The 25,937-nt window shown below is 49.7% G+C and overlaps 6 protein-coding genes across 6 annotated transcripts; 1 reads left to right on the top strand and 5 right to left on the bottom strand.

The window, feature by feature from the left end:
* Nucleotides 1–1,400: 1,400 nt before the first annotated feature.
* ETH_00002260 (mitotic checkpoint protein bub3, putative) lies at nt 1,401–4,480 on the bottom strand (the record flags this gene model as incomplete). The annotated part of the gene is made up of 9 exons (XM_013378614.1): nt 1,401–1,548; nt 1,668–1,766; nt 2,071–2,125; nt 2,536–2,587; nt 2,925–3,030; nt 3,331–3,386; nt 3,668–3,816; nt 3,936–4,152; nt 4,379–4,480. 9 exons carry the CDS (start codon nt 4,478–4,480, stop codon nt 1,401–1,403), a joined length of 984 nt encoding a protein of 327 aa, XP_013234068.1.
* A 1,539-nt stretch (nt 4,481–6,019) lies between these two features.
* ETH_00002255 (ubiquitin-conjugating enzyme e2, putative) lies at nt 6,020–8,324 on the bottom strand (the record flags this gene model as incomplete). Its single annotated transcript, XM_013378613.1, has 6 exons — nt 6,020–6,370; nt 6,590–6,652; nt 6,850–6,960; nt 7,352–7,489; nt 7,779–7,943; nt 8,187–8,324. 6 exons carry the CDS (start codon nt 8,322–8,324, stop codon nt 6,020–6,022), a joined length of 966 nt encoding a protein of 321 aa, XP_013234067.1.
* Nucleotides 8,325–12,189: 3,865 nt separating this feature from the next.
* ETH_00002250 (ubiquitin-conjugating enzyme e2, putative) lies at nt 12,190–13,221 on the top strand (the record flags this gene model as incomplete). Its single annotated transcript, XM_013378612.1, has 3 exons — nt 12,190–12,537; nt 12,745–12,948; nt 13,093–13,221. 3 exons carry the CDS (start codon nt 12,190–12,192, stop codon nt 13,219–13,221), a joined length of 681 nt encoding a protein of 226 aa, XP_013234066.1.
* A 2,301-nt stretch (nt 13,222–15,522) lies between these two features.
* On the bottom strand, nt 15,523–20,932 carry ETH_00002245 (SNF2/RAD54 helicase family protein, putative; the record flags this gene model as incomplete). The annotated part of the gene is made up of 8 exons (XM_013378611.1): nt 15,523–15,868; nt 16,080–16,228; nt 16,400–16,549; nt 16,766–17,086; nt 17,439–17,648; nt 17,902–18,054; nt 18,206–18,335; nt 18,546–20,932. The coding sequence occupies 8 exons, from the start codon at nt 20,930–20,932 to the stop codon at nt 15,523–15,525; spliced, it is 3,846 nt and encodes a 1,281-aa protein (XP_013234065.1).
* Nucleotides 20,933–21,232: 300 nt separating this feature from the next.
* Nucleotides 21,233–21,625, bottom strand: ETH_00002240 (uncharacterized protein; the record flags this gene model as incomplete). The annotated part of the gene is made up of 1 exon (XM_013378610.1): nt 21,233–21,625. One exon carries the CDS (start codon nt 21,623–21,625, stop codon nt 21,233–21,235), a length of 393 nt encoding a protein of 130 aa, XP_013234064.1.
* A 468-nt stretch (nt 21,626–22,093) lies between these two features.
* Nucleotides 22,094–23,575, bottom strand: ETH_00002235 (uncharacterized protein; the record flags this gene model as incomplete). Its single annotated transcript, XM_013378609.1, has 2 exons — nt 22,094–23,031; nt 23,380–23,575. 2 exons carry the CDS (start codon nt 23,573–23,575, stop codon nt 22,094–22,096), a joined length of 1,134 nt encoding a protein of 377 aa, XP_013234063.1.
* Between the last annotated feature and the right edge of the window lie 2,362 nt (nt 23,576–25,937).

The following is a 25,937-nucleotide window of genomic DNA, read 5'->3' as shown; positions in this document are numbered from 1 at the left end:
CTGCCTCCCGCAGACGAAAGCAAGGGGGGAAGACTCTCAATTGCTGAATTTCCGACGGGTGGTGAAGAGCTCCGTTGGCACGTTGATGCTATGAACTGTGTCCGGATTGTCCCCTACCTTAAATCACGCAATTAATGCAACTGCGAACTCAAAAGCAATCTGCGCTACCGTGTCCGTAATACACAAAACACAGCCTGCCAGCAACAACTCAAAAGGGGCGCCAGAATTGCTCAAAACGTGGCGACGCCTGCACAACAGGACATGCCTTGCAGTACCTCCACCTTGTGTGCCTCTCCCTCATGTTTTATCTCGTTGCTCTTTCTTGATGAACCTAACTGCACAACTGCTTCTGCAGCGCAAAGGAAGCTATTTTTTGATGAGCCTATTCGGACAGCTTTGGTTTGCTGCGCTAAACCATAGAGAAGCGCAGACACTCCACTAAGTATTCATCTATGCCCTGAAGTTAATTTGCCGCTCCAATCTTTTCGTGAAGGGCTTGTTCTTTACAGTAACCCATCGCCAAAATCGCATCACTGGTTATCCGTAACGAGCTGTTCCCCTGAACGGCCACTCGGGCAATTTCAACGCGATAATCGATAGTTTAGACTGTGCAGCGCACTAATTTTAAAACGTCCACCAGTTTGCTGCTAAAATACAGAGCAACTGCGCGTGCCAAAGTGAACTGCTGTACTGTACAGGATCCCATTCAAAGCAGACGCCGATCAGGCCTAACTTCTAAAAAGGCCACGAATAAGGAGCTGCGATACCAAATCCTGTTTGACGTGGTTGCTGCAAAACCGTTGATGAGAAACGCGTGATGAAACGGCAAATTTCAAGCAGCCAATCTTACTGAATATGGAAAAATGCCAAGCCAAGCGCTCTTCACCACAGTTGTGACTGGATAGTTTTAAGCACCAATCCAAACTGCGCTGGTGCATAAGGACCAACGCGCGTCCGGATGGCCAATTATGAACGCATACACAGTCACGCAGACTGGCAAGCCATATTAGCCAAGCGTGCTCTTCATAAATGACACCACCCTAGAAGGCCGAATGAAATAATCAACGCATATTACACTATGTGCGGGCCTTACTTCACACAATTTAAAGCAGTCATTCAGCAGGACGCACAGCACTTCTAACAGCGGGTCTACGCTACAAAAAAGGGGCCCCGATTTCAAGTTGTCCCACAACCACAAAACGTCCCACGTTCGAACGAGCAAGACGTTGCCGCGGCTGGCGGCATCAGTCCCTCCACGGACTGACTGTGTCAGCCCTGGCATGTCTTGTTCGCTTTAAAGCCGAAGCCTCCACATTCAGTGACGCAGCTTTCGGCCAGTTTTGGAAATTGCAAACAATTATATTTGGCCACTGTTGGCTCTACTTCTGATATCGCATATCTCAGGTCTTGGGGCGCACATCTTCTTCCCTTACGGCGCGCACGATTATCTGCGGCTTCGGCTGCCCCGGCTGAGGGCCCCGTTCAAACATGTACGAAACCGCCATTGCGAGAAGAGTGCCGCTGGAATTAAAAGCCAAACTCGAAACGCTGCACAGCAACCGTGACAGCCGGCAACGTGAAAAGGAACTTACGCCGTGAAGATCTTGAATTCAAACATCTGGTTTATAGTCCTGGTGTACTCATAGTTCTAAACGGGCACAACTTACCTTGTAGGCAGCGGAGGAACCCTGCACAGCCTCTTTTTGCTCAATCCATCCCATATTGACACGCCGCCATCAGAACCTCCTGTGGCAAAAGTTCCATAGCTGCAAATGCGCAAAGCCACCAAAAAAAAGGAATTAAACTCCCGAATAAGTGTGAAGAGCCATTTACCATTCCACTATGCAACCGTGGAGCTGGTGTGCTGAGGATGAGGCATCACTGTCCTTCGCAGCATGTGCCCAGCACAAGCGCACTCACCGCCATCCTACTGGCAACACAACACAAACCCTTACAGCACTTATGGCACGTTCTCATCAACAGCATTGCTATCACACAGAATTCAAATCTGCATGTAGGCTCCAGCTCGCAGCGCTCCAGCTACTGAACCTGGGAATGGGTGGCTCTCACCGAGGGTGGAAGACGATCGCGTTTACGGGGCAGGCTGTTTCCGAGCCATCTGCTTCTGCACAATGCACAATGGCCACTCGCAATACGCTACTTTCCTCTAGCTGCCAAAGTAGGCAGAAGCAGAACGCACACTTGTAGGAATGCGGAAAAATGCTGGAGCGTCTCATTGTAAGGGAAGCGGGACTAATTGGGAGAGGCACAATGTTCTTTAGGCAAAATGCTCTCCAGCTTATAAAATTTTAGCACAAATGTGCAAAAGCTACAGGATCACATTCCATCGGAAATAGACACATTTTCTTGCAATCAAAAAACAGGCAACGTTCGCTGTGCAAAACGTCCATCAATGCATAAAGTTCGAACACAGCAATGCACAGTTTGCATGACCACGTTGCATCGCAAACACGCACAGTACCTCTGCTGATGTTCCCAGCCACCGCCTCTGAATATCGTGTTTTGAAGCCTTACCTTTGATTCTGTGGCACTTGAAGGCATACTTCCGAGACTGCACCTCAGGGTTCTGAAAAGCAAGTGGCACGCATCAGACGGAGAACAGCAGTACGCTAGTTTGTACGGGAACTTCATGCAGAAAACAATGTAAACTTCCCATGTAATTAAGTCTGGTGGACATGAATGAAATTAAAACTTCTAGCCAACGAAGTGTTCTGTTGCAATTCTTCAAGTGACAACAGAGAAAAGCACAAAAAAAGAAACGAAGGACAAGAACAAATCCCTCAACGTCATGGCAGGAAATTCTTCAAAAGATTCAACGTCCGAGCTGAAAGAAGCTACTCTTACGGAGTTGAATGCATACACCACGGTGTGTAACATCTCTCTGTGGCGTGTAAGCTCCTTACAGGGTCGAAGTACTCCCAAGAAACGCGGCCTTCAATTGATGAAGCAGCAAACCCCTGGCCGTTGGGGAAACACCGCACCACCCTTATTTGGTACTTCAAAATTTGACTGCGAAATATATCAGACAAGCTCTCAAAGACAGGGGCCCTGTCAATGTACAGGTTGCGCCGTGCAAATAAGCTACGAATCACCGTCTCTGCTGGTAACACGTGCGGGTAAGCCCATCTATGAGAAATCAATTTCAGGGCAGCTTTTCAAACCCATGGGTATAAGCCCCATGAGTGTTGCTGCACCTGCCTACGTGGCCTGCATCTTCAACAAGTCACTCAGCTGAATCAGTCAGAATATGCCGCACACACAATTAATTGTTCAATGCGAAGGTGATGCCACCGTTCTAGACAAACTCACTCCCGATACTCCGCGTTAACCAAATTCGCACCGTTACGAATATCATAGATATAGGTCTGCAGACATCAAACACAACATACGCCCACATACAAGGGCACAAAGTGTGCATGCCTTCCTTGTACAAGATTCATCCTGTAACTACGGGCCTCCTGATGATGGAAAATACGATTGAAAAAGTCAACCAAACACAAGAATGATCTTCAGCTTCCGGGAAATCAAGCAAAGGATTCTTAACACTGTTCTGTGGCAACAGAGGCAATAAGCAATATGCAGAAATTGCACGAGCGCAGCCCCCTCAGGCACGTGAAGCGTTCCATTGTCGCATCGTTCCTCTCACCCGTTTCTTGGAATCACAAACAACAAGTTTATCGTCGTTCAAATCCATGGCGTAAACTTTGCCATGGAGTGCTGCCATGCCAACTTCGCGCGGAGAGCGTAAATCCCACGCTCTAACAGTGTTGTCCCACCCACCTGAGTAGATGAGATCTGCGAGAAACATATGGAAAAGACAAATCAAACAAATTTCTTTTTGAGAAAGTGGGCCCGGATCTATTTAGGCGGGGGATTCACAATTGGAAGCGAGTTTACGAGCATGGGCTACTCACTCGTTGGTCTGTGAAACCGTACACAGCGAACTGCGGCGTCGTGCCGGCCAACTTGAGATATTTTTGCTCCATGAACATCAAAGACGTGTACGCCTCCTGTCAATCCCCCTGCTGCAACACGATTGAAATCTGAGAGGAAGCAGCAATCTAGCGGTGCGGCCTGGAACTCGTGCTGAGATATAAGGTCAGAGTTGTCCACATCATACACTCGCAGCATCTGCACGCAAGCAGTAGCACAGCTAAGCATTTTTAGTGGGAAGATAGTATGAGACACCACGTCATCTCTCGCAAAAATACGTGGGAGAGCACGGCTGGAGCGGCGGTGCGGGACAAGTGTTCGAGCTCCTGCAAGTCTCGCCGACATGTCCATGTTATGCAGATCACCCTCCCTGATATTGTATCAAAGCCCTGTGAAGCAGCGTGGACTAGGTTTTGAACCTCACGTTGTCCCAAGATGACGCCGCGAGCACATTCTTTGCGTGGTTTGGTGAGAAACAGATGGAAGAAATAGTGTCGCGCGGCTCTGGCCGCAGCTCCGCAAGCATTTCGTTCAGTCCTTCTACGAGTTACGGCTGTCTGGAGTCCTCAAACAATTTCGAGTTTTGGGGCCCGGCAATGAGACCAAGCTGCTGACTGCGAGAGCCCCCAGTGCTGGATCTATGTGAGCAATTCTAACTGAAGTTCAAAAACATTCGGAGTTACCTTGCTCACTGTCGTTATTTAAGAGAAACTGCTGCACTAATGAGTCCCCAATGTACCATCCAAAGTTGACTGGGCGGAACAATTTGGCGGGGCTTTTGTTCGGGTTGGATGACAATTTTCTGCATGTAGGCTGAACAAAACGGCGGTTTCATGCGCTTGAAAATCCAAGTTTAGAGTTCTCAATTTTTGAATGACGATTAAGTGTAAAACTGCAGATGTCCTTTCAGAATTGCGAACTTTGTCCTTAAATAGAAACCACCGTGGCGCTGCAACTGTGTAGACCCTTCAGCATCGCAACGGCAGTAATCTAGAGGATTAAGAGCTATCTAATCAGGACTGCCATGGGTAGTCCAAACCTAACGTCACAGCTTGCTGCTGGAGTACTATACACAATTCTCACCGTGAGAGAGCTGGCCCAAACCACCGCTGCGCCACAGTAACCACCCCGTCCAGAACGATCTCCACAGCTCCCCACTCAAAATTAGTGCAGTTATTTTGGAGGTTTCGTGGCTAGGTGGCCAACTTAAGTCTAAATAGGTGGTGCAAACTGCCGACTTAATACGCCTGAGGGTTGACTGCTCCCTGTTTATGAGCAATGCAAGCTAAGCGCGATATGCCAGCTCGCCAGCTCGTCGCATAACGCTAATGTGCGCAATCACATTGGGCGAGGGGGCTTTATCCCCAGTTCGCCGCCGTGAATGTCCCCACCACGGGAAACAATTCACTCCTCAGCAGCTACCTAGGAAGGCGACTGCCATTGCGCGCTACGATGACGCGCTGCACCCTTGACCACTTTACCGTCCACTTCTCCACACCGAATAAAAAAGCGTCAGCCGACTACTGCTCTTGTTGAAATATCGTTTCACTGATGCAGAAAAAGTTCTGCCACCCCTTTGTTTTCGTTTGAACATGATGCCACCCCTATTGTTTGCCAGTTGTACATTCAGGGCTAAAAACAAGTACGACGCTCTCAGAAAACTCTAAGCCCAAGTCCACCTTCTGGACGAAAGGCAATTCTAGCTGAAAATATGCTTTTATGCGCCAGATGATTTCCACCTGTCTTCCTCAAAACGGCCGCGGCCCGCCTGCCGTGCTCCGAGTTGGCTCCACAGCGAACTTGCAAGAAGCCACCAACAAAAACTGAAAGAATGGACGAGTAGCCGAGAAAAACAACAAAAGCCCCTGACCTCTGCAACGCCTATAAAAGCGGGCGTAACTCCCCAACAGTCAGCCATGACACATAAACGCGCACACTTACACCTTAAACCTGCTATGGTCATCCTTCCAGAGTAAATTAGGTCAATCGTCACACTTGATGCTGCGTGGTTAACGCAGCTACTGCATTAGCTGGTAGTGGACGCCCGTGATGATGTCGCAGAGGCTCAGCTGCTGAGAGTTGGCGACGGATGCAGTAGAGACAATCGCGGGGGCTGCAGCAGTAGGTCCCCCAAAAGCAATAGTGACGCTAACAGCAGCAGCAAAAGCATCAGGTCAGCCCACGCAATTAGAAATTCCGTTCTGTTCGATGGCAAGTCAAATAAATGGCTCAAAAATTGCATGCGCTGTAGACGACGACCAGGTCTCCTGCTGCTTGGCGATTCCTGGACAGCTCGTGCAGTTGAAAGCGTGCCGCTTCTATGGCTGCCGCTGCTTGCGTTGTTGTCAATACTTCTATTCTCGCTGATGTTCGGAGTTGGAGCCGCTGAAGCGGCAACCACAGCAGGATTCTCAACCTGCAACACGAATTGTACACAATGAAATAAGGCAGACGCTGCTTTTCCTGTTCCATACCAATGTTTCATGAAGGGCGGATGCATATATAACGGGTGCCGGAATATACTCATGGCTACTGTAAGCTCCTCTGCAGGCGCTTCCTGGGTAAGCTTCATGCGCCATAGGACTTCACGCAGTACCTCAGAAGCTGGCTCTTTTTTTTCCACAGCACTAGTCACCTGCTTCTGGGTGTCTCCTTTCTTTGCCAGCATCGCCTGGGCCCTGAGCTGCTCAGGCAACTCCTACAAAAAGCCGCAGTTCCCACAGCAAGTGGGCTCTAATGTGTCCCGTCCATAAGGTAATGGAGAAGAACACGTTTGTCAATGCCCCCCTAATCTTCGCCTTCTCTCTGCCTAAACAGAACCACTGAGACTCTCTGTCCACAATAACGAAGTGTTTCGTCCTTTCTCGGACAATCCCAAATATGCGCTCAACTTACTGGCAAGGTATCTGTCGGAGCTGCACAGCCCTCTTCCACAAGCTGCCGATTGGGTCTTTTGCATACCGGACAAACCCATGAGGCGCTCTCCAGTGCCATCTGCCTCCGGTCCTGAACAATATAACGCAAGCATCATGACACTGCTTTTCAGTTTCAGCAGATCAAAAGTTGTGCTGGGAGATGCGTCTTAATGCAGGGCTGCCCTCAAACAACAATCTACTGGTGCAGCTCGATGCGCAGTGAAGACACAGTGAAAACACCCGTCACAGCACGTGTGTGGGATAGCACCACAAATGCCAACAGCGTTTATAGCAAGCTAAGCACAAGCAAAGGGCTGTTCTACTTATGTAGTGGCAAGCAAGTTAACACCACCACAATCAACTGTAATGATAGGACAAGCGAGAATATCTCGTGCAGAGACGGTAGTGGCAGCAGCTACTGCAACAGTAGTAACAGAGGCCGCAAATGCTCCACTAGATCAAAAATATTCCTACTGGTGTACCTTCTCTGAGGCCTCTAACGCATGGAGGGCCCCCTGAGCCGGAGTGGGGAAGAAAGCGCACAGTGCATCAAGTAGCGTGCGGATGCCCCATGCCGGCTGCCAAAGCTCAGGATGGTGGCTGCTTGCACTAAGACATATCTGCAGAGAGACAGATGTTAGCGACACATGTGCTGCAACGCGATAGCGGCACGTGAAGTAAAGCGACACACTGGCGAGAACGCCAACGGCAGCTGCTGCACAAAAAATTAAAGCAGCACCATACAGTTACCGACGCAAAAACAAACTTAGCAGCAAGGAATGCTTTAAAAAACAGATGGGAAGATGCAAAAAAAGTGGTGGCTCCTCTGTAAGCCAACCCCAAGGCGCAGTGACTTCTGGCCAGCGAAGATCACCATGCAAAGGATTAAAAAATAAGCTAATGCCCTGCCTTCTTGTTAACGTCAAATCGCCCATTCCTCGTCAGAAGCATCAGCGACGGTGGTGCGAAGGGATAATTCTTCGGTAAAACAATGCGCCCGTGATACAGACCCCCCTCGAAAGGCGAGTCAGGGGGGCCTCTTAATGTGAAGTGCCATTCTCTCGGCTCCTCCAGCTGAACATGCGCAGATCTCACACTCGCTTACACTCCGGAACTTCAAATGTTCCGATGCAGGACTCTGATTACCCAAGAGAGTAAGTGGGATCCTAATTCCTGACGTTTTTCATGCTTCCCCGCAATTTTAGGCTTTTGTGACTTTGAAATTAGGTTCAGTACTAGGACACTGCTGTGGGAGGTTCTGCAAGCGGAAATATTTTGGGTACCAATCTACCCACTGCAGAGGGTGCCCGGACCCACTGAAAGAGGAGCGGCTGTCCAGTGAGGAGACGCATTGCGTTGAATGTCTCTGTGTTCCCTCAGAATCCTCGCAAGGCTTTGAGCTGCCGAAGCGTGCTGTGCAGCCCCAGCACGGCTAGAATCGTGTGCAGCTTCCATGGCGAGTGCACCAACCAAGCAGATGAAGCTGCTAGCACCGGGACAGCAGACGCCGATCCTCTTTACTCCGTTGCTTCTGAAGTTTCTAGGCTACTGAACATCGTACCACACACGAAAAGTTGCACCCCTCCCCTCGAAACGAAACACGTTGGCTCGGGCCCGCATTCTATTCGTCTGCAGCTGTGCGCTCCCTCCAGACACCACAAAGTAGCGAGCGTAGTAGGTGTTGTTAGTATTCGTCTGCTGCATAGTTTTGCGTCTGTTAGGAAGTTGAGTAGTTGGCAGCCGTCACATATGCCATTGAATCAACAGCTGGTACTCTCAGACAAATAAGCTGCCTAGAGGGGCAGCCTACCTCCTGTGTATTGATGAGTAACGCCCAATTGTTGCCTCTTTTATACAGCTGAAAATGTTAAAAATTAGGGCACGAAAGCAGGCGTTGTGCCGGCTGGGAACTCCAAATTGATCTGCTGAGTGGCTGTTGGTCCAAACTCGCCAAATGTGTCCCTCGCTTCACCCGGCAAAACCTAAACACGTTCTTTTAACCTTATTGCCATCATAAACTTCGCCGCTGAAGAATAAGGAGACAGACGCGACACGCTACTGCATCTATAATAGTACTATGAGCAGCAGCAGGGGCAGCTAATCATCTGCTCCAGGCCACTAGTTGCCAGATTCGGATCTGCGCTGCTTCCACTACGGCCGCTTGGCTCAGCTGCACAAATTTTGTTGGAGTGGATTCCTCTTCAAAATGTGTATGACGCCTTGCAGGAGAGAACTCGTGGAGGGTTCAGTGCCTTCGCATGCCTCAACAAGATGCGTGACATCAGTGCAAGCAACAAAGCCAGAACAGACTACGTAGAAACTTCTCCAGGTAGAATTTACCTTGGAGCTTGTGGAACCCTACTTGTAAGCAAGAAGTGTCGCAATGAAATACAAATGAATACGATATTAGAATCACAACATCCCATCCTAGATCATCTGCTGGCTGTGTCATGGTGAAACCTATCTAAAGGACTCCGCTACGCTCCCTGCTACAGGAAAGAACTTCCTGTGAACCTGCACTGAAGTCTGGCGAATTACAAAGCTAGACAAAAGAAAGAGGTGCTTACTCTGAAACACTCTGGACTTGCTGTAGACACGTCGTAGTGACTGTGCATGGTCGTGTCACACGCCCGACAACTGCAACGTGAAATTTGATGCACTTTTTACTAGGAAATTCCAAGGTTTCGAGACCAGAACTGTACATTGGCATATCTGAGCAACGCTGTATGAAACTTGTATCTAGGGAGAGTTCGTTCAACGCGACGATTACGCCACCAAATCAGAGGCAAGAACCAGGGAATTGAACGCATCGCAAATCTCGACTTCTTAATACTCCTACTTCTTCTTCTCACACGAACCATCAGTCACCAATACCTGAGCGTGTTCCAAGCTCTTATCTCCGCTCACATATACACTTGTCTTGCTTTTGGGATGCGTACCGATTGACTCGCTTGCCTAAAAAGCTTTCTGTAATATTAATTATTGAAGCTCAAGGAGGGCGAGTTATAAAAACGTCATATTGTTAATCACCAATATGAGTTTGAAAAGGGACGGCGCGGAAGCCCTTTTCCAGGGCCGTTAAACCCGTCCTCGCATTCTGAGTTACTTTCGAAACTTCAGTTGCGCGAGAGACGTAAATCAAGCAGATTGTAGTTGTAGGCACCACTATGAAGCATTGGCATCCCCCTGGGAGCGGAATAACGGACAATTATATAGAAAAAGAATTAGACCCTGGAAGTAGCAATTCTTTTTGCGGTCTGCCTCTCTGCAGGTATATTTATTGTGGGAGCGATCTCTGTGCACGCCGCGGCATGTCGGGCATTTTCGCTGCCTCCGGCTCCTTCAAATAAAATATTTTTGGTCCCCACGTGCGGGTTTGGGTACTAATCTGTCATGGCTCCAATGGATGCTGCAGCAAGCAAGTTAGAAAGGGCATAGACGCTGTACCAACAACTCTAGAAGCTTTGGAACGAAAGCGTCATGGGAATACTCCTCTCTGTTGCGGAGGTCTATTGTGCTACTGTGGGGTTACGCCCCGGACGATAGGGGGAGAAGGCTGGTAGGGTACCTGGCACGCTGTACCATGGGCTGTGCAAAACTACAACGGATTAACTCCAGGGGCACTGCAAACCTGGGATACTTGGAAAGGCGAAGAGGCGGCTTCACAGGAGGTCCCGTGCACTATCTAGAGGCAAAACTAGAAGCATAATGGCAGGAGCCGAGCGGAACAGTGTTTACCAGACGTTTACTCCTCGGCTAGAAGACCTAGGGAAGCACAGTGTAGCTAGGGGGAGGGATGCATCGCTGTACCTCTACTGTGCCGAACCACCTAGGGACTTCGGTATGGCATTGCGAACAGAAGCAACAGCAACGCGGAGGAACAACTTATGGAACAGTGACAAGAATGGAAGCTCGAAAGAGGGCCAGGGTGTTATGAATGTGGAGTGATGCTCACGACCATCCCACTTCTGCAGCAGAGCAGATCAGGGAAATTGGCAGAGATTCACCGGATGTGCGGCTGAAGTGGTGCATTACGTTGTCGAACGCCTGGTAGGCCTAGACGGAAGCGTGAGGCCCGTACTAAATTCCCGCCGTGGTAATGCAACAGTTTAGCGGGAAACTAAGGCGAAAATGCTGGGCACGGGAGTCATGAAAAAGCACTGAAGTGCGTAGTTGCGGCATGACCCAACGACCTGGAAAATTCTGCTATCTGAAAGCCGCAAGTCCAGATGTCAACGAATGGAGAGAAGCGCACGTCTGGATAGGAAAATGGCCCCTTCAAACCGATAACATAGGAACGTAACCACGCGCCAAAAAAGAAACTGAAAGTGCCAAAAGACACATAATTAAAGGGCTGGGGAGAAATCTGCTCTAGTGTGAAGCCGATGGCCTGCTCGTTCAGAGGTAACTGAATGTTTGCAAAAGTGGTGAGGGTAGTTGATGGCAACGCGTGCGCAAGAAACGGATAATCTTTCGCTGAATATGCTCAGTCCCTAGCAATTCGAAACACGTAAAATGTCTGCATAACATACGCAATGCAACCGCGCACAGCGCCGGCTGTATACGCTACAGTGCATCCAGAAGGAAGCAAACCCGCAGGTCGTTGATGTTGTACTGAAAGCAGCAGCCCGTAAATGGTGGCTAATACATATGCACAGCTATCAAAAAAAAACAAAGCGATGCCCCTTATTACTCCTACCGAAGACAGTACACACAAGTAAAGCTAGCTTCTGGACCCAAGGAGCATCCAACATTAAGCCAGCTATGTCTGAACAACGCATTACCGAAGCACTACAGAGACTCAGTGGAATTTCTTTAAAAGACCAAGTTTACAATTTGGGCCGTTTTACCTCGATGGTTTATGTTCGAAAGTTGCAAATCCACCAAACGGCGCGTCATGCTGACCAACATGCTCTTTAGGACATGTGGCCGTCACGGCAATTCCAAACACTCACCAACGGAATAGAAGTCCACCTAATGATGTTAATAACACTTCTTGAGCTGCTTTCAGCATTTTTGGCGGTTGTATCCTCTCTTTTTGTGAGACTAGGCAGGCGTAAGGGGCCCCTAACAGCAGCCACCGCTGCATGCGCCTCACGATTATTTCAAGGCCGTTATATGCTAGATCTTATTTCTCTCTCCTACTTTTATCCGGCAGAATGTATGTGCTTCTGCACTGTTGAACTCTTGGGGGCTGTAGCTTGAGGCTACCAAGTTACTTTCCGTCCACTGCCAGATCCATAGTGTTTCGGTTGCCCGCTTCGTCTCTACTGAACTTCCACGGCACTTCAAGGCTTTGCCACAAAACGCACGTAGAGAAATGAGTACATCTGCATCTCAGGCAACTGAGGCGGTGGCATCCCCCACAGGATCGTCTGGTGGTGGAGGTGCAAATGTCAGAGACAATGAAGCAGCAACTGTTGCACAGAGGAAACCCGCACAGGATACACAAAATGGGGCCATAGCCAATTCTACTCCTCCGGCAGCAGCCTCATCGGTATCTTCGGCTGCGTGTAGCGGTTCAATTGCTCGCAAAAGATTGGCGCAGGAAAGAGCAGCTTGGCGCAGAGACCATCCAGCAGGTTTTTCCGCGAAGTACGCTCCTATGGCTGATGGTAGTGTCGGCCAGGACATCATGAAGTGGATATGCAAGGTTCCTGGAAAGAAGGTCAGCAGTTGATGCCCCGTTGCTTCAGGCACAAATGGTGCCGTGAGGTCGATTCCGCCGGTGGATGGACGAGGAATTTCAGAGAAAACAGCTTCTGCTTCAGTATATTCAGGTCATTGAATTGTGTACTGTTAGTATTTTACGTGAAAATATGAACTCAAGGCAAAAGCGAGTCATCTGTGTGACCTTGCTTTTGCGGGAATGCAGGGTAGTATTTGGGAAGGGGGTGAATACTGTCTGACAATGGAGTTCTCAGAGGAGTACCCAAGCAAGCCTCCCAAGTGCAAGTTTGCGCCGGTCTTGTTCCACCCAAATGTATATCCTTCAGGAACTGTTTGTTTGTCGATTCTAAATGAAGATGAAGATTGGAAGCCGTCTATCACCATCAAACAAATCCTTCTTGGTATACAGGTGCAATCCCCCTCCAGTCGCCACAGAGTTCCGCTGTTTTTGTTCCTTTTCTTTCTTTCATCGATATCATTTGTGGCTTTATGTTGTGGCTGTATCAGCTAGGTCTCACTCGTTGCATGAGTTTTAGAACGGTTTGGTTTTCAGGATTTACTAGACAATCCAAATCCTCAGTCGCCTGCGCAAGCGGAACCGTATATGCTCTACTGCCAAAATCGAGATGAATACAACAGAAGGGTGAAGAATCAGGCAATACAAATGCGCCCCAAGGACTAGCTCAAGATGCTCGTGCTCTCTGGCACGGCAGCGAAGTAGGTAACGCACACTTTGTCACTCGGGCCAGTTGATGAGACGACAGTTGCAAGGATCATTTTGCTCCACCCTCCGTGTTATCTTTGTTCATAGGGCATGGAGACGTGAGACTGGCGCTTCAATAACGGATGAGCCTCATGCATTGACTGCAATGCAGCATTGCACATCAGCAGCTAGAAACATATCCGATCACGAAGAAAGAGGGATTGAGGGATTTTAGAAGGCTTCCAGCTGTATCCCGATCAGAAAAAATTTTATCGGTAACGGATGGGGATTTGGGGATTGAGGGTTGTGATTGTTGGCGTCTAGCGTTCTCTTTGGACCCAGGGCAAAACGCAGCCGGTTCTGGTTTGGCGCTTTAGTAAGTGCGTTTATTGCTGCAGTTGGGTCCCGGCGAAAGAGGTTGTTCTGAGCCTTAAGATGGTGTTGAGCTAGCTCCTCCAACCAAGCCGCCGGTTTCGACCCTAGTGGGCGTACAGTAGAGTTTACAAACACCAACAATAGCTCAACACTTTGGGTGTCTCAGCTGCAGTAGGAAGGGCACACCAGCTTAAACGGCATCAGTTCGAACTTTGTGCTGGTGTAGGCTTTAGGATCAGCTGCTAGCTCAGGCGGCGCCGAGGCGCCATGAAAGTTGCTCAAGCAACATAAGCAGGGTAGGAGAGGCGGAGGCACCCTTTTGGAATCCTGTTAGGAAGCCCAGTAAAGCATGAACTGCTGGCCACTTACCGTAGTAGCCTTGTTTCTCTTGACATGCAGTACGTTTCACGGTATCTTTTCTCGGATGCTGGCACCGTCCGCACGAACATTCACACCACCCTCCTTGATGCTTCTTGATGGTGAAGTTCGCGTCATTTGTGCACTCTACCACGCTCCTTTCCACCGTGCTGCGCCGTATGTGTACGCAACAAAGACAGCCAAAATGCATGCTCGCGCAAGATGGCGTGAAGTTGGCAGGTTGGAAGTTTGGCGCTGCACGATCCCTTTCTGTGTTGGCCGTTTGGGGCGTGTATGCATAGCAGACGTAGACAGATGTCTAGTCGCAACTGATGTTGGAGTCGAAAAGAGATATGGCGGAATCCGTGAAAAAACAGAGCCCCCAGGAGCTCTACCTCGTCCGTGGCGGTACTCGGCGTTACCGAAGGCGTTGTGGTGCAGTGATAGTCCCCTACAAATCGCTCGTAGCGAGAGCCGCATAGCAAAGGAATAGCGTATTGTATAATGATAGCTGAATATTAACAGAGTGCAGGACAAGAAGCGCTTAGCACATACAGCCAACGCCTGGTTGTGCCAAAGTTCGTCTGCAGCGGATGTAGCGTTGCCGTCGTAGGGAGTCTCGACTGTCGCCCGTAGCGTGTCGCGAAGTGCCTTGGGGGAGATTTTTGCATGAGGCACTAGGCTACCATGCAAGGACAAATAAAATGGTGAAAAAGACATAAATGAAAATGCTTTCAGCGCTATAGCTCCTGGCTTCGAGGTGCTTCGCAGCATTAGTTTCCAGGAAGGTGCGCAGACCAAATAGTTAAACCCTTTGACCCAATTGTCAATAAGCTCTTCGAGGGTGACTGAACAGAACTTGAGCATTTGAAGCTACCCTGATGCAGCATTTTGAAGTGAGCTCAAACGGTTTCCACTAGTAGCGACACTAGTGAGACGAAACACTGATTAAGCCTGAGGCATTGCAATGAGTCTTGGGCAAATATGGCAAAGGGACAAAAACCAGGTGACCTGCGGAAGTAGCAACCTAAAAATTGAAAGGAGACCCAGATTCGCAGCCAATGTACACGCGCAAACTTTGAGACAAGTGTGGGCCCCACACCGAATCGGACGTAAGAAAAAAAGGGCAAACACGTTTCGAGCCACTAATGAAATTCGTCTTCTCAGCTTCTTTTGAAGGCGGCCCCTTAAGAAGACAGGACACGAGAGCGTCACAGTAAAGCTGACCTCATACGTCGTGCACACAAAGCGGCTGACCTCCATGCATTTGTGCGCACAATATGGCTGAGTGAACTGATGTAAAAAGGGTTTTCCCCTGAGTATATCAAATTTATGTAAACTGCTACATGTGCAAATACAGTGCGATATTTCTAATCCAACACGATACAGATGTGCAAACTGCGCTGCGAAGAACTTTGACACTTACACTTCGACAACCACACGAACACACAGCCGGAGGAAAGCCCAGTGAAGCCTTCTACTGCACGTATCGTATGAGAGAACCTGGCACAGTGACTCTGTGCCCAGCAAGATCCACAGTCTTTTGCTTTACGATTGAAAGAGAAAACGGAGATCCTCCTGAGTCAGTTTGTGCATTGCCTGGTTCGAGGCTCCCACTGTGCCGTCGAAGACAAGCTGTTTCTTTTCTTGGAGTTGAAGAATCCTCTCTTCAATTGTGTCGGTACAAATAAATCTCACGCCCTTCACTGGCCTAGTCTGGCCTATTCTATGGGCTCTTTGGATGGCCTGCATCTCAGCTGCAGGGTTCCACCAAGGATCCATCAGGTATATCCTACTGGCAACTTGAAGATTTAGGCCCTCACCCCCAGCCTTTAAACTTATAAGAATCACCTTCAGGTTGGTGTCGTTGTTAAATGCGTACAGCACATTGCTCCTGCAACCATAAAAGGCGCCCGCATTCATCAGAAACCAGGCGTATGGCAAAAGTGGTGCAATCCTTGTGCCTCGAGAAGCCAAGCTACTGTCAAATTCATAAGGACAACAGAAAAGACTGATACAGATTGCCCGTGAAAAAGTATAAACGACAAATGGCAGGCCCAAAGCAAGAGGCAGAATCGCATGTACAAAAGAACAGCAGCACTTACCTGGCAACAGCAGTCATAGACCCTGTCAGCTGGGCGCAGTGGATCCCTTCTCTCTTTAGTCGGAATTCTATGAGATCCAGCATCGCACAAAACTGGGAAAATACGATGCTTTTAACTTCGGCGTCTTGTTCGAGTTCCGTTTGCAGCTCCTGCAGCGAGTAAGCAATTGTCCCCCCAAAACTTTTTGACATCCCCACCGCCAGACTAGAGTTCTCTGATACAACAGAAGGAATTCGCTGGGAAGTGCCCACAAAAGCTGCCGCAGCGTGTACAAAGCCCATCACGCAGAAGATTCAATCGGGTAAAGACTTCTTTCTCACTTGCACAAGGGCCTCGATTTTAGTGCTGCTTGTGAAGTTGCTGGCGCTGATCTTTTTCATAATCCCACCGCGCCTGTTTGCGGTCCTTCCCGGCGTCGAAGATGCACCAGTCTGCCTTTCAGCAGCGACGCTTGGATCACCTGTGCCATTCTGCAAAGGATAGGCCACAGGCTATTTCTCAATGGATTGGCTAATTGGCTGCATTGGCATGGATTTCCGAGACGTCTGTGAAGCAGCCCGATTGATGTCATTATATGACCTAGGCTGAGCTCTATGATGTGCGTGCAACTGAAACTATCACGACTTGGCAAAGATATCAATTTTAACTGAAAGACGCGCAAGCCTGCGATAGCGGCTATTCAATACCTCGAGGACGGTGTCCAGCTCAGAAACCTCTTCATCCTCAGCAAATCCATCCTCTCCCCGACAGTTACAACAGCTCCTTCGCTTTTTCGAGTTGTCTGGTCTGTCCTTCATTTTCCTTCCCGTTGCATCTTCTTCCGAGGGTTCCCATCCCCCTGGCTTCGACAGGTCGATTGTCAGGGGGACGAAACAAGCAGGACAGCCCAGCGCTGCAGCTGCTGGCACTTGCTGCTGCTCTGCTTCTGCTGCAGCTGGAGCAGATTCGATATACTCTTGAATGCAGAGATGATGGAATGCATGTCCACACTTGGCCTCGGCAACGTCCTGATCATGAACGCAATCACAGGAAGGAAGCAACAAACTACAGTCATGTGACGACCACTGTCTGCGCGATATCACGACTCTGCTGAGCTAGCAATCGTTTTCTGGCAAGAGGCACTCAAACACAATACACAAAGCAGAAGAGCTGATGATGAAAAAAACACACGTTACTCCAGTTGGAGGCACCTCGACACTGCAACCGGGAGAAGCACTGTACGATTAGGAAGAAGCGAGACAATGTACTTCATGAAAGGATACAGCCGCCACAGCTTCCCACGCGACAAGATCAAACACTCCTGCAACAAAACTAGCAGCATGAGGAATCACAGCCGCGTCAGCATCAGAAGGCACATACTGCGGCATCCATATCTTCCTGACAAATGGCACAGATGCCGGTTTGTTCTAGGTTCCGTGAGTCAGTCGGCAAGGGCACACAGCCCTCTTTGGACTGCAGGGAACCATGAATGAGCAAGTAAGGATGATCCACTGCTTGACGCAGCCGTGACAATAAGTCGAAGATGTGCGCGAAGTTGTGCAGGACAGTGCCGCTCTTTACATAAGAGTCCTGCATAGAAACCGACAGGGAAAAAGACATTCCCCTAGCAAGAGCTGCACCACATTCAAAGATGCATGGGCACAGGCGGGCAAAGCATGACAACCAATGATATGCTTGTGTAGATCAGTACCAAGGAACAGGCCCAATGTGAAGAACTACAATCAGCATGATGCAGCCTTCCAGCAGCACTAGAACACTTTCTTACTCAACCAGTCATTCACTAGCGTCATGCACAACGGCAACTGCAAGGGCGACGTCGTACGAATTGGGTTGCCGTCTGTTTAAAAAGAGCCTCGTAGAAATCTCTTTCTTGGGGACTCAATGCATCCCTTCTTATGGATACAACGAGAGGAGGCAATTTAACGTCAGCTGCTCTCTCTATCTTTGTGCGTCGAAGCAAGCAGACATCCAGCACCTGCATGCCGAACAATAACAGGAGCAGCTCCATCAGCAATAATCTTGCAAACCGCAGCTACAGAACGGGGTATAAGAAACCAATACAGCTCTCACCAAACCAAAACTGATGAGACTGTTGAGAAATTCGCAAGCGTGAAGAGGAAACTTACTTCCTTCTTTAAGGTCTCGAGGGCAACAATTCCCTCTCCCTGGTACCCAAATTCCTTGATTGGCTTCACAACGCGGCGACAGAAAAAAGAATAATGCGTCATTCGCGTGTGAGAACACTTTTCGCAATACCTGACAGTATGAGCAAGAGCACCACAGACGAACCATAAACACGTCAAAAGATGTAAAACAAATGTGACACATAGTCGTGTACCACCACGACTATCTAACTTATGTACTCGCTTTATGCGAAATAGCCGTGACCTCTAAAATGATTCCCTCGCTGCTGCCGCAGCCGCAACACCAACACACGCGTCCACTACCGCGCGTCTGAGTCCTTACTTTCCATCGGCAAATCGGTAATGCATGGACCTGCAGGAGCAACCCTTTTTCGAACAAAAGTAATACGCATAGGGATAAAAGCGCAAAAAGCGCACAAGACTGTATAGCTCCCCAACTCTGTTCTGTAGAGGTGTGCCCGTGAGACACCATCTACAGCCTCCCACGACGATTGAAAAACCGTCTGAATTCGTTTGATTGTCGGCAGGCGCAGAAACACCTCTATTACCCACGTTGTTCCCTCTACAGCTGTCGCCATTGCCACCGAATGCAACTCCCGCATGTTCGCAAGATGCAACGTTATCGGTTGTCCCTTCCTGTTGCTCAGGAACTGAACAACCATTATCCTCTTCCCGAGAATGCCCCTGCAACCGTTTCCTCTGTTGCATACGTTTCTGTTTTCCACCACTCTGGATTTCAGGACGGGCACTGTCAATCCTATCCTGATCACCAGTTTCAGCATCTTCCCTTTGCGAAGCAGCAGCATCCCTGCTGTAGCTCTTTGCACCATCCTCTTCTATCTGAGGCTGCAGCTGTTCCTTTCTTTGCTCAAGGCGACTACATCCACCAGCAACCTTCACTGTTGCGCTGCGTAGGGCAAATATAGCTTGGGCCGTGCTGCTGTTCCGGGATTTGATCCTGTGAGCTTCATCCAACACAATTCTCTGCCACACAACTCCATGCAGAGGAGACTGCCTAAGCGCTTCTACCAGCTGAGGGTCCTCCTCAAGTCTCTCCTTAACATGTCCACCTTCCTCTCCGTCTTCAGATTCAGTCTCGCCCAATGCTTTACCCCACAGCAACTCATCTATTGGCGTGAGAGCTGTGCTTCTCGGCAGCTCCTTGCTGTAGTTACTGGAGTTGCGGGGTGTTTTAGCGCGCCTCTTTTTCGTGGTATCAGATGAACGAACAGATACGACCGACGAAACTTCGGAGTCTGAATCAATTGATGGGTCATCTGAAGGTGTCTCAACAAACGAATCTGAAGAGCCACTTTCGGATGACGAGCCTGAGGGCTCATAAGCCGTGCTGCTGCTCTCCCACTCGCTTTCGCTACTGGAAACGTTTCGTTCTGTGGGCGCTTGTTTCCTCGAGGACCTTCGAACCTCTTTCTTCACATGCTTCTTCGGTTTTGTATACTTCTGGATAGTTTTGCTGCTGTTCTTGCAGCTGCGTGTTTTGTTCTTTGCCCCCGTTTTCGTCTTCTTATTGACAAGTGAAGTCTTTTTGCCCGTGACAGCAGAAGCATGCTGACTGTCGGCTTGCTGCCTGTCCGGTTTTACTGGCTTCACATACTTGAAGGGCGGCTTACTTCTGCTGCTACTACTGTCTGGTGACACAGCGTTTCGCGGCTCGCCGTCCTCGTCGCCAGCAGATTTGCCCACCCCCCGCTTCGCAGGAACAGCTCTTTTGCTCCGTTGGCACTGTTGACTCTGGCTGCTTGCTTTGGCATTTTTCACTCCTGAGTTGCCTTTTCCGCTGCTGCTGGTAGCTGATGCTTCTTTACTTTCTTCATCACAGTTGCACTTTTCGCGTATGGGTCTTTCCACCTGCTGCCCAGGTGGCACACTCTTGCTGCTCGCAGCTGTACCAATTTTCTCTTTACTGCTTTGACACTCCTCCGCTGAAGCTTGCTCCTGCCGCTCGCTGTGCTCCTGCATCCCCGAATCTGTCTCTTGAGGCTTAGCCAAGCACATCTGGAGGTTCGCAGTTCCCGAGCCGCTGTCTCTAGGCTCCGCATTTGATAACTCCTTAATCAAGCTCTTTTTTAGCAGCGGCTCCACTTGTTCCAGTAGTTGCGCTTTCTGTGCACGGGGGATTGGGGTGCCTCCAAGAGCTTTGATAAGCTCCTTTAATTCCGCTACTTTTAAACAAGCGACTTCAGCCATGCCGAGTTTTCCACACTCGTCGGTGCACGCGTCAAGCTTGGCACCTGCGCTGTCTCCCCTGCTGCTGCTAATGGTGTCATTATTCGAGTCCATCTTGCGTTTCTTGCCTTGAGGAAGCCCAGCTGTCTCTGCTGTAGCTTTTGCGTTACGGTAGCCATGCGGACCTAGCCAGGGCATCGGCCTCAGCTCATCAGGATCAATGTTTGCTTGCTGAAGCAGCTCTTTTAGGCAATTGCCAGGTGTAGGAACAAAGTTTGCCGGTTCAGCAAGCACCCCGGGTCGTGCATTCTTTCTCTTCTTGTCGGTCTGCGTCCTACCTGCTGCGGTCGGTGTTCCGTTTGGCTTGTGCCGTTCTCTGCCCTCGGCGTTGATAATATTGAGCGTCACCATCGCCCTTTCTGTGGCTTCGTCCACCTTACGTTCCGTTAGCCGTTGCTTTGCCGTACGCTGGGCATCAGGACCGCAGAAGTACTTTTGGTGTATGAGTAATTTGTCCCTCATGAAGAGACGATGGCAGTACTGCACAGAGGCCAAAAAGAAACAAATGTTGACGGGAAGGTGAAGTTCAGAGGCATTTCCAGGATGTCCAGATGCAAAGGCAAAAGCAGCCAGCGAGACGCAAAATAATGTCCTGCATTAAGAGAAAGCCCTGAGTCAGACATCAACTACATGAGAGAGTTCACAGAAAGATGACTTCCATCCCATGCTCATCGAGAAATTTTGAATATGTCGTACACGGAAAATAACCATGTACGCAAGTGCTGCACATCTGTATGCATACACATATATGAGGCAGCCTATTCACTTAAGCGGCATCTCTAGTAGACACAAGTGCGGCTTTATAGGCCCACACCAGCGCTGGTGAATCCTTGTCAATACCTCGCAAGGGACTTTGTGTTTATTTGTTTGCTTGCGAAAATCCTGCTCCACAGTTTGGTAGGTAGTTAGAACAACGTCATACTGATGGAGTGCTGAGTGGAGGGCCCGCCTCTGCGATCCGTGGTAGATAAGCACCGAGAGGCGTCCCGGAACAACAAACCTGTCGAGCTCGCTTTTCCACTGTAACAGTGCAGCTAGCGGGGTCACTATCAGCGTCGAGCACACGCTTGACCGTACCAACGAAGGTACAGATTGTGGGAGCGGGGGAAACGGGCGGCATAGAAGAAGAGATATGATTTGGATCGTCTTACCCATCCCTTCACCGTAATAATGTCCAAAAACGTACATGCGGACACAAAACAACACACAAACACATAAGAGGCAAAAATGTGAATCAAGGCTACACATCTCAAATGCACAAGCAGAACGCATAGGCAAGTAAAAACCAATAACGCATTAGCTTCACACGTATGCAGGTCGACCTGTCAACAGTGGGCGTAATGTGCACGCAGTAAGTTGTGTACGTTCTTTCAAACAACAGACACGTTTTAATCCAAAACTCGAAACATCTGCTCCAAATATATAAGAGCTAATAGGTCCGCTGACACGTCGAACTGTGAGCAGCCTGAGTATGTAAAGAACGGAAATGGAGGCTGCAAGGAATAAAGCGGAAGTGCAAAGGGTCTGAGAGCAAGCAAGAGAGGCTCACATTCCCACTAAAGTTAGGCGCCGAAACAAGGCAATTTGGTTGCTGCCAAATTCAAGATAATATCCAAGTACGGATTATGCGGCTCGTTCCTCACCCATTTCATCAGCCAAGATGCCTCCTTTAATATGAGACGCCTCTTGCTGTGTCAGCCACCACAATCCCTCCTCCTGGAAAGGCAGAAGCGGCAAAAGTAACCCTTCAGGCGAAGCTACGCGTCCCTTGATTTCTCTCTTGACGAGTTTTTCGATCACTTCTTCAGCTGCGACATTGTTGGATAGTGTCTCCGCTTGCACCTCAGTTGGGAAGAAGAGCCGACGAGCAGCTTCGGCCAGAGCTTCCTGGACCCTCTGCTGTTCACATGAGGAGAGGTCATCAGCCATTAGACACAAACGTTCTGTCGAAATAATGCAGCTCGACCTTTCTAGCAGCAGACGATCCCGCGTAGACAGAGCTTCACCCTTCTTATCCTCATTTTCCACCGTACGTCCCCTAGACTTCGTGGGGCCCCCAGAATCGCTAGAAGCATCGTCGGCATTGGAAGATGCGGACGCGGAGGAGCCAGTGCTTCTAGGGGCCGCGGTGGATGCGACACTGGGAGCCTCTTTGTGTTCGTCCGTTTTGTCTTGTTCTTCCGCTTTATTCGGAATGCTGCATCTCGAAGAAACCCGTGTCCTGCGAATTTGTGGGTCCTCCTTCTTTACAGGTGGAGGATCTTCAACGGGTGGCGCCTTGATCCCTCCGTTCTCTATTTCAGCCTTGGCTGTGCTCTCTGCTGCTGCTCCCTCAGATGATTCTAAGCAAGTCAAGGAAACAATCAAATCTTCTCTCAATTGCTCGATAAGATTTCCCTCTGCTTCACGTTGTAAAAGCATGGAAAAAAGCTCGCTGCTGCAGCCCACATGCAACCAGCAGCAGAGCACTTCGTACGCCCCGCGGGGGTCTGAGGTGGGGTAGCCCACACGTAGCGTGCCTTTGGCAATGGAACCCCCACATTTGCGGCACTTGCTCTGGCCTGTAACAATAAAATGACAGAAACCTGCTTCATAAGGAACCAGCTGAGGCACATAAGTGGGAAATAGACGTCTAACATCAAAGCAGTTATCCTATGTCTGTACAACTCCAAATATTGAAGTACGATGGTATCCACTGAACATTCTGAGAGAAAGCAACCGGTCTAAAGATGCATGGACATGGTGAAAAGAGACAAGAAACGGCGGGACGGACTATGCGACAAAAGACAAATCCCACATAAGTGAACCAGCAGCCGAAAATCGGCATGTGAGGAAAATCAGATTACGATCACTCACCAAAAGTTATAAAAGGTCAACACTGCACTTGCAATGAGGGGGAAACGACCCACCTGAGGCAGCCTTCTGTACTATGGCCTTTACACCCTGTAACTGCTTCTTCTCCGCGGCTTTGAGTTTCCTCACAAGTCGTTCTGGTACCCACTGCCTCTCCCGAGGCCAGTAGAAACATTCTTCTGTTGACGGGGTTGGCAAAGAGGACTTGACAGCAACGATGTCGGACAGTTCGTTGGGGATCATCCACGCCATGGTGGCTAGGACGATGTGCACCCGCGGTGGTAAAAATCCAAATGATACGTAAACGACAGAAAACACTTCTATTAAGACAAATGAGAGCAACAAAGGTGACTGGTCAGGAGGGACCTTAAAGCCCTCGGACAAAAGGCGCAACGGGCGGGCGTTACGGCGACTAGAGGAGACCCCCAGTCAAAAGCTATTAATCCCACTCAGCGAGGCCTACAGAAGAGCCTGCATGTATATAAGGGGTAAAAAACAAAGTAGAGTAGCCGTACACCAAATAATAATTCGGTAAACGCAAAGAAGAAAACGATTACGGAGCAGCTCTACAGGGTAGCTTAGATGCTTCAGTGTGTGCTTGCTGCAAACACTCCTTCCAAATCTACCGAGGCAGGAAGCAAAAATATGTATACCTATACATAAAACAAGAAATGCGATCCGCTCCACAAAAGGGATGAAACCGCTGTTTAGTGGTGGAGCTTTGGGGCTGTTTCCTTCTACACTGACGGCACATAGCATGCACTGTGGAAGGGAGGCACCAGCGGGTACACCAACAAGTCCGTCTTTTCTGAAAGGAAAAAAGATTCTGCGTATATACCATTGTGAAGGCATCCTGTTTTGAACGGAGCTTCAAGCGCGAACCTCTTGTGTTGCACCAAGGGATCTTTCTCTGACATATTGAGAACCCCTTTCCCGAACACTGCAGGAAATGTCGTTCCCTTTCTACGCTGAGTTCGGGGTGCATTACCCAAAATATATCCCGCCCAAGGACCCAAGCGAGCGCCTTGTGGACCCAAAGAAGAAACTGGCTCCTGCCTGCACAACCAAGTGCAGCAGATGGGTACATGAATACTCAGTACGTATACGGGGGATTTGTTATGGCACGTGTCTTTGCAGTCGGCTGCAGCCAGCTGTTGGGGTACTACCTAGTGCAGACTCCCTTCTACGTGGGCTCCTGTATTGCTTGGGGCAGAGTGCATTACTCCTCGTTTCTGTTATGCATACGCTGACGCTAATTTCCTGCGTATCTCGCCATATCTACTACGGGCATGCGCGTGCTGCTGCGTGCCCCCCTGCTTCTTTTTGCTGAAACTGCTCCCTGTTGTTGGCCCTCCTGAGGGGCCCCCCGCTTTTTGCCATGCGTTCCAGGGACACAGAAAATGTTTGTGTAGCTATCTGTGGCGCGACTTAGTCCTTCCGTAGTTTGTGTCAACTACATTGTTCCCCTCCGTGGATTTGCCCGTGCCAAATCCGCGTTGCGCTTCATGGCTCCTTACCTGTCACTTCATGCGGTTTTCTGTTTCCGTCGAGCTACTTTCTCCATGTGTTCATACTGCTGCGTATTGCCTTGAGGCCGTGTAGGCTTGCTGCGAGCGCCTCAAGGCTCGTACTGACGGACGGGGAAACTGTTCAGGGCAGTTTGAGGAACTGCAGACGTGTGTGGACAGATGTGTGAGCAATTCTTGCCCGGAAGCGCAAGCTCAGATGTGTCGGCCTTGCTGAGCCATGCCCAAAACAAGCCAGCATACTAGCGCGCTTGTCACTTTTGGCTGCCTCTTACACAGTAGAGCCATATCCAGTAGTGCCAATGCCAGTGTATTTTGCCTTTTCGATGCTGAGGTGAGAACATCGCCTCTGCTGGCGCACCGAAGTTAGGCTGTTGCGGCTGTTGTATTCCTCAGGTTGCGAAGGACCTCTTCAACTATTTGAAGTGAACGGAAAGAGCGTCCCATTCTTCTTCCTCTCTCCAAGCGTTCCGTATTCCGCCCCCCCCAACGACTTCGTATCCCTCGCGCGGCGACAGACGTGTCGGGTGCATCTAACAATAGAGGGCATGCACCTTAACTGCAGTCCCCGTTGTACATGAAGCAGTTCCGCTACTTCCTGGAGGGTGCACCGCTCGAAGGACTTGGAGAGTGGCAACGCCCCGGCGTGCCAACTCACTCCGGTTTTGAAACTCAGCGTGGCTGCGCGTGCTGTGCCTCCGGGTGCAGTGAGTGCCTGCGCTTTGAGTAGCTCGTAGCATCCGGTAAAGATTGGAAACTCTATGCCGCGTGTGCGAAAAGTCTGCGTCCTAGCGTCTGCACGGTTAGCTGCCTAGGTCGCAAGAACCCTGTACAGTGGGACACACTGTACAGCGGCTAGACAATGAGGAGCGACAGACTGATCGAAAACGCAGCGGCCAGTCGCCGAGCCAACTGTGGCGGCAGTAAGAACGAAACAGGGCCTCTTGCCCTGTCTCCATGCTGTGTGGCGGCAGGCCTCATGTGCTTCTGATGAAATCTGAGACGCCCACCTAAAACTAAACTGTAGCTCAATGCACTGCAGCGGCGACAACGGATGCGCAATAGGTACAAATAGCTAGCAACAAGGC

This window comes from Eimeria tenella, genomic scaffold (assembly GCF_000499545.2).
Source record: "Eimeria tenella Houghton genomic scaffold, Eth_scaff90, whole genome shotgun sequence".
Classification (NCBI taxonomy): Eukaryota; Apicomplexa; class Conoidasida; order Eucoccidiorida; family Eimeriidae; genus Eimeria; species Eimeria tenella.
This window is presented reverse-complemented; position numbering and strand designations above follow the sequence as displayed.